The sequence below is a fragment of the Ichthyophthirius multifiliis genome, assembly GCF_000220395.1.
Source record: "Ichthyophthirius multifiliis unplaced genomic scaffold scaff_1120509250703, whole genome shotgun sequence".
Lineage (NCBI taxonomy): Eukaryota > Ciliophora > Oligohymenophorea > Hymenostomatida > Ichthyophthirius > Ichthyophthirius multifiliis.
In genome coordinates this window covers 1-7,999 of record NW_004086508.1, presented here as the reverse complement: position 1 = coordinate 7,999, position 7,999 = coordinate 1, and the positions used below count along the sequence as shown (strand labels likewise).

The following is a 7,999-nucleotide window of genomic DNA, read 5'->3' as shown; positions in this document are numbered from 1 at the left end:
AAAGTATGTAAAAAAGTACCGAAAAAGTGAATGATTTAGAATTAACATTCAATTAAACCCAAAACTAAAACGGAAATATAATTAATTCAATTGATAATAGTAAACCTAAGAAAGAAAGAAATACTTTTATTCTATAATCTATTTTTAAACCATAAAATAATGACTAGCAACCAATTATGTACATATTTTTTTTGTTTTTTGTATAAAAACTAAAATAATATATTTATATACAACAATAGAAATAAAATAACTAAATCCAAATCAATGGTTTATAATATGAAAGAAATATAAAAAAGCGTTAAAACAAGCTAAGAAAGAATCCCAAATAAACACTAACAAGAAAAGACAGTTTTAAATACTTTCCAAAAGAAAAAAATATAAAATAATCAAAGTACCTAAAATCTTCTGAAATTTTACGTAAACTAAGAAAACAATAAAAATTAAATAGACTATTAAAAAAAAAAACTATAACATAATTTTTCAACTATGTCCATTTAATCTTTCAAGAATTGTAATAGTTATTAAAAAAAGCAATCTTTATAATAATATAATAACTTTGATTATAATAGCATTAAAAGTTATTTAAGTCCTAATTATAATTCCAAGCCTATTACAAGATAAATTACACCTGATAGTATTTAATCCAAAATTGAATAAAAATAGATAAATAATACATCAAGTAAATTAAATAAATGATATATTTAAAAAAATAAATATATATATATATATTAATTTAGCAATTAATATTTAAGATCATTGTTTATAGATATCAAATAATTTATAATAATAAAACTAATATAGTTATTTAAAAAGACCTTAAGGAAAAACTGCTTATTATGATTATAAAGTATAAACTGCAAATAATACAAACAGGATATAATCACCTAACAGTAAATCACCTACTAACTATAAACTAGAACACTAGAATTTAAAGAAGAAAAATGTTTAATAAGGAGATTTTAAAAAGTATGAAATTGTGTAAAATTTAAGAAAAAATAGTAATTAATCGGTAAAAACATATAGATTAAATAATAATAGAAATCATTAAATTGAAAAAAATAATTTAACTACTTATGATTAAAACAAATAAGTATTTAATTTATAAAAATATACTAATATTTCCCATAATTATGATGTATAGGAAAAAATTGAAAAGGCACTTAATTAATTACAAAAAAATTATACTAATTATAATAGCGAAAGAAATATACTTAATTATTAATATAATTTATGATTTTTTATTATATAAATAAAATATAAATATATATTTAATTTTACGCATATCTATTATATAAAAATAACTATAATTTCACTCTTTATTTAATATCTAAAATACAATTATATATTTAAAAGTAAAAAATAAAATGCGGTAAAAAAGAATATTTAAAAAAAAATAAAAATAAAAACATGTAATTAATAAAAAAAAATCATTTTAAATTATAATTTATTTTTTTTGTCTTTTTATGTTACATAACTTTTTCATAATCAGAAGGATCTACTCTTTTTTTAATAAAACTAAAAAAAAAAGGAGGGCACCAACTAGCCAAAGTGACGTAAAATAAGTATTAAAAAAATTAAAAATCGATTTCACTAATATCAATATAATTTTTAAGCAAAAAGCAAGATAAAGCATAAATAAGAATAGAACAAAGCATAGAAATAATCATAATAATATGTATTTTATTAATCTATATAAATATATAATATATATAAATATAATTAATTAAATATATACAGAAAACAAAATATTTAAAATTTCGGAAACAATAAGTGCTGCATAAGTTATAGTTTGAATACTTATAAAAGCATTTTTGAATATATAAAAAGATAAAATCATAATTATAGTTCCCTATATGTATAATCAAAATAAAAAAATATTAAAATATTACCTAATAAATACTAACCCAAAGCCATCCAATAAAAGTCTTAGTATTTAATTCTCTATTTTTTTAAAGACTCTTATATAATGGAGGCTATTAATTTATAAAAAATATATAAAAATATATATTTTTCTTATATATATTTTTTTTTATATATAATACGTAATTTATAGCAGTAAGTTCATCCACATCTTCATCAAATACAATTGAAAAAACAGGGAACATTGTAAAAACAGTAGAATATCCTAATATTAAATATCCATTATATACTGGAATCGGGACAAAAAAGAAACAAACAATAAATATAGCTTAAATAATTGAAATGATTAGTCCTCTATGAATAACAAATTATGATAAGGCCGAACTTCTTTTATAGCTAAGTCTACCATGCCAAAGCAATAATCTATTTAAATTTTTAAATTTTTTAATGGAAAAATCTGCTGCCAAAGCCGCTTAAGTACCTTCTTTTCCAACAATTCCTATTCCTACATCTGCACTTTATATCATTCCTACATCATTACCTCCATCCCCTATACCTGCTGTTTTTTTTCCTGTATATTTCTTAATTGCCAATGTTATTTGGGATTTTTATGTAGGGGAACATCTACAACAAATTACGGTTGATGCTTTAGTTGAAATTTCAAAAAATAATTTCTCATGATTGTCTAATGCAAGTTTTAATGATATTCCATCAATAATTAAAATAGAATTATTGCTATGAGAAAATCTCTATAATTCATATTATAAGTTATATGGATCTTCAGCTTCTTTTATAATATACTCATATTATTAATTACTTTTTAATCCAGCTGAAATAGCTATACATATAGCAGTTTCTAACTAAATGAAATTATATATATATATATATATATATATGTAAATTTATTTTAATTATGAAATATTTTTATTATTTACTTTATCTCCAGTTAACATCCAAATACTTATTCCAGCATTTCTTAATGATTCTAATGTTTAACAAACTTCATCTTATAGTTTATCTTCTACGCCTGTAATTCCTAAAAATTCCATATTTTTTTCTATTGATTATAAAACTTCTTTTTTTTTTTCTTCTCTATTTTATAATTATGTATTTGCTTAAAAATAACGATTTGCCCATTCTTCATATTAATTTTAAGTAAGGTATTTTTATGTAATAATAAGTGTTCTTAAGCCTTCCCTAGCTAAATTTTCGCAAGCATCTAATAAAAAACCTCTTTAATACTCAGGTATCTGTAATATAATATATATAAAAATATAAAAGTTATAAACTAAATTTAAATAAATGAAAAAAAATTCTATTATAAAATATATTAAAATATAAATTTATAATTAAATATATTTTTATATATAATAATTAATAGTTTTAATAAATATAATTTTTTATTATAATAATAATTTTAATATATTTTTATAACAATATATATATATATATATATATTATTATTATATATTTTAATCTTTATATTATTTATTTACTTTATTTTTCATTACTGTATCTGCTCCTTTTAAATAGAAAATATATCTATTAGTTTCTAATTATTTTACTATAATTCCCATTTTTTTATTTTCGCTTGAAAATGGGAAAATATTTAAAATCTAATAATTTTCTATTTCATTGTTTCCGTTTTATATTTAAATTGATTATTAGCTTCTTTTTTATAATATAAAGCCTATATCTTCTGCTATTTAAACTAAAGCGACTTCATCCGGTGAAGAAGATTATAATTGTTTTGGTTTTCCTTCTTCTATTATAGGTGTTACATTGTGACAAACAGCAAGTGCCGTTACTAAATCTCTTATAATTTAGTTTTTATCTCTTCTTATATTTCGAATATGTTTATGTTTATTATTAGAATTAATTATATTTTAACTCTCGTTTTCCATTTTTAAATAATACTATTCAACATCTACCATAGGTCCTAATCTATAAAAAATAAAAAACAAAAAAACAAAAAATTATTACGATTTCTAACATTAAGACCTAACAATTTATTTTAAATCTTCTATTTCTTCATAAGTAAACACTCCTTATTCTAACTAAAGTTTTTTAAAAATCATATCATTTTATGTAAGAGTTCCTGTTTTATCTGTTAAAAGAAATTAAATTCTTCCTAATTCTTCGGGTATCTAACTAGATCTAGCTACTGTCCCTTCGATTTCTTTATCTACATTAATTTTGTAGCAATAAATAAGCTTTGCAAAATCTAAATTAACTCTCATAGAAATAGGTATAATAGAACTCAATAAAAGCACATATCTAAAAAATAATATTAAAGTATAAGACTCAAGCTTTACTCCATTTAAAATGACTAACACTAAGCTACTAATAATCATAAAAACAAATAACAATTTAGATAAATAATTCAATTCACAATCCAATTATCCAAATTTGGATCTAGTTTCTCTAGAATTCATAGCCATGCGAGTTTCATTTCCTGTAAAAATTACTAAACCTATTAAAGAAAAAAAATATGAAATAATATAAAAAAATATAAAAAAAAATATAAAATAATAATTATATAGATAAATACATAAAATATATATATATATATATATATATTATATATATTTATATATATATATATACCATATATTTATCCTGATGCTAATACTGTACTTGACCACATTGTTTATTCCAAAGAAATTGATTCTTTCACTTATTAATTATCTTCGTTTGTCAAATTTAAAACTCCTATAAATTAATATATATTTTCTATTGGCTTCTATATTTCAAAGTATCCATTTATATTCAAAATACAATCTATTCCTTATTAAATTACTTTTTAATTAATTAAATGAACAGGCTTTCTTAATTTCCAATCGGTTTCACCATCTAATTAATCCGTTTTTATAAAAACATCACCTGAATTATCACTTTTATTATTGTTTTTATTTTTTATTTTTTTTTAAAAAAAATTATATTTATTACGCAGAAGATAATAATATTAAATCTGCAGGAATTCTCTAACCTGCTTCTACTTTTATTATATTTCCTACTTTAAGGTCTGAGCTTTTTATAAATTATTATTCTTCTTTTATTTCTAAAACTCTATATTTAAAAATATAGAAATAAACAAAAATATATAGAGTTAAATTAACTTATATAATTAAGAATTGGCTTCTTTATCTCTTTTATAACGTTTAATATCATCGTAAGCTTCCTTTAGCATTGTCAAACATAAAACTAAAGATAAAGGAGCTACATAAGCAAATAAAAGTCCTACTTTTAAGATAGGAACGAATTACGATATGGCAATAATTAAAAAAAATAAATTAAAAAAATATTTAAATTCATTAAAAAGAACAATAAATACAAAAGTAAAAATAGAATATTTTTAATTCTTTACTATATTTTAAAAATAATTCTGAGGACTAACTAATCCATTTAAATATATTTTTCGCGGTGTTTATTAAATTTTTGGACCGAAAAAACGCCTGTGGACTTTATTTAAAAATGAATCCTTTTTTTTAAAAAAAAAATAGTTAATAAAAATATATATTAATATATTTTTTTTACTTTGACTTCTATTTATTATGTTTATTTTTATAATAATGGTTAAGTAATCATTTTTTTATGTTATTATTTTATTTTTCTTATTGTATTTTATTTATTTAATATTCATAAATTAAATATAATAATATTTAAATTATTTATAATATTTTTTTTTTTTTTTTTTTAATATAAAAATATATTTAAATAGAAAACAGAAAAATTTTACATATTATTATAAGTAATATATATGTATTTATATTTTAAAATTGAATATTATATTCATAAATTATACATTTTTAAAAAATTAAATACTAAAAATGTATTTAATTATTGTTTTCGATAAAAACTAATTATGTTTTTTACAAAAAAAGATAAAAATATTGAATATAAAAAATTATATTTTTTAAATTTATATATATAAATTAATTTTTTTTTATTTTATTTTTCGCAAATTTTATATGTATAAAAACGAAAAATAAATAATTAAAATTATATAAAAGAAAAAATAATAATAATTTTTATATATATTTATGTTTCACAATATTTATTTAATTTAATAAATTTAAGAATAGTTAAAATCATGTTTTCAATGGGCTTTTTAACTAAAATCCTTACATACTTTTTTTTTTATTTGCTATTATAGGACTAGAAAAATAATCTAAGCTTTAACTATCTTATTTACAAATTTATGGTAAAATCTATTTTTTAAAAAATTATAATTATATATTTAAAAAATACATTTTTTACATATTTTTTTAATTTTTTTATTTATAATTTTGTATAATTAGTATTATCATTTAAATTTAATATATAGAAAAATGTTTTATCATTTTAAATCATTAATTCTTATTTTTATTTCTTTTATTATATTTATAATTGTTTTTTAAAAAACAAAAAATAAAAAAAATTATAGGAAATAAAAAAAAAATTATAATAAAATAATTCTAAACTTTTTTTAAAAAAATTACAATTTAACTTTAATAATTTTTAATTGTATTTTAAACAAAAATACATTTTGCATTTGGTTATTTTTCCTTTATTTTTTAAAAAGATTACATCACTTAATTTAAACTATTTTAGTCCTAGTGCTAATAAACAAAAACAAAAGATCGAATTACTTAGTAATAAACATCTAAAAAATAAAATAAAATAATATATATATATATATATATATATATATATATATAAATAAAATATTTAAAAAAAACCTTCAATAATCCAATTATTAATAGACTAAGATAAATCTTATATCCATGTATGAATTAAATAAACCTAATTATTTTTTATAGTTTAATTTACAAAAAGGTCAAGCGGATTTGCATATTATTTTTCTTTTTAATAAGGCTTTTCTGGAAAAAGTTTTTATAATAATAAACTCTTCCCAATATTATCAATACCTATAATCATAAAACTATATTTTATTGGTATTTTTTCTCCTTCTAAAGGATCATAATCGTTTGAATGATTACTACTCATATCTTAATATAATAACTAATTTTTTTTATTATAAAAAAAAGTGTATTTTTACATCATCTATATCTATTGTATTTAAATTAACATTTATATCTATTTTTAAAGTTTTATACATTTTCGGTGATTTTTATTCTTATGTTTATTTATTTTTATTTACTAGTTGTATTATTATTATTTTACATGTTTATTTTAAATCTAATTAAATAATTTAATCTATTGTTTATTCTTCTTCAGCTTACTTTTTTTTTTTTAAATAATTAAAATTATATAAATTATTTTTTATTTACTATTATATATTCTTCACATGAACGTGCATAATAACCTTTACTTCGTGATCTCATAATGGTAATTATATAAAATTTACTTTCCTTTTTTATTTATTTCTTTTTAAATTGTAAATTTTGCTAGATTTTAATTTTTTCTTAATATTGATAATTTAAGTACAATCACCAATTTTTTATTTATATTAATAAAATTATAAATAATAAAATTTTGTATATACTTTTTTTAATTTGATTAATAAATTTATAAATATTTATTTTAATAAAATAACAAAAAATAAAATTATAATCAAAAAAATAAGAACAAATAGAAATAAATTACTTTTAATTTATTTTTAATATTTTTTTTTTTTAAACACATTCTATAAAAATAAAAAATATTAGAGCTTTTTTTTGTTCATATAGAATATAAAAAATTTATATAACAAAAAATAATTAAAAATTAGAAAAAGTAAAATAATTAAAATAATATATATAAATAATAATATATACATTTTCATTTATGTAAATAAATATTTAACTATTATTTTCTAATATATATTCTTATAAATAAATTTTAATATAAAAATTAAATTATGTATAAAATCTATATAAAAAAACAATAAAATTTTTTATTTAGATTAATAAATAATAGAATATATTATAATAATAAATAGATATAAAATAAAAATAAAAATATATAAAAAATTAAATAAATTATATTAAAACAATTTATAATAAAAATATGAAAAAAGAATTAAAAAATAATAAAAATTTTAAAATATATTAAAAATAAAATTATTAAAAAATATTATGTAATATATATATATAAAAAAGTATTTAAAAAAAAAAAAAAATATATTATAAAATGTGAAATAATAAATAAAAAAATA

At 16.7% G+C, this 7,999-nt stretch overlaps 1 protein-coding gene across 1 annotated transcript, besides 18 other annotated features; it reads right to left on the bottom strand. All coding sequences in view use genetic code 6, as the record gives it.

Moving 5' to 3' along the window:
• Positions 1-1,470: 1,470 nt before the first annotated feature.
• Positions 1,471-5,503, bottom strand: IMG5_090120 (hypothetical protein; the record flags this gene model as incomplete). The annotated part of the gene is made up of 10 exons (XM_004035718.1): positions 1,471-1,688; positions 1,736-1,849; positions 1,890-1,973; positions 2,043-2,720; positions 2,796-3,110; positions 3,357-3,804; positions 3,844-4,333; positions 4,468-4,754; positions 4,810-4,929; positions 4,980-5,503. Coding segments are annotated over 10 exons (3,278 nt in total), but the record flags the coding sequence as incomplete, so codon positions are not given.
• Positions 1,685-1,734: a microsatellite.
• Positions 2,001-2,038: a microsatellite.
• Positions 2,732-2,756: a microsatellite.
• Positions 3,189-3,279: a microsatellite.
• Positions 3,219-3,279: a microsatellite.
• Positions 4,343-4,394: a microsatellite.
• Positions 4,344-4,394: a microsatellite.
• Positions 4,364-4,389: a microsatellite.
• Positions 4,389-4,460: a microsatellite.
• Positions 4,417-4,466: a microsatellite.
• Positions 4,417-4,478: a microsatellite.
• Positions 5,485-5,539: a microsatellite.
• A 986-nt stretch (positions 5,540-6,525) lies between these two features.
• Positions 6,526-6,560: a microsatellite.
• Positions 6,561-7,539: 979 nt separating this feature from the next.
• Positions 7,540-7,594: a microsatellite.
• Positions 7,583-7,618: a microsatellite.
• A 156-nt stretch (positions 7,619-7,774) lies between these two features.
• Positions 7,775-7,881: a microsatellite.
• Positions 7,864-7,900: a microsatellite.
• Positions 7,884-7,914: a microsatellite.
• Positions 7,915-7,999: the final 85 nt, after the last annotated feature.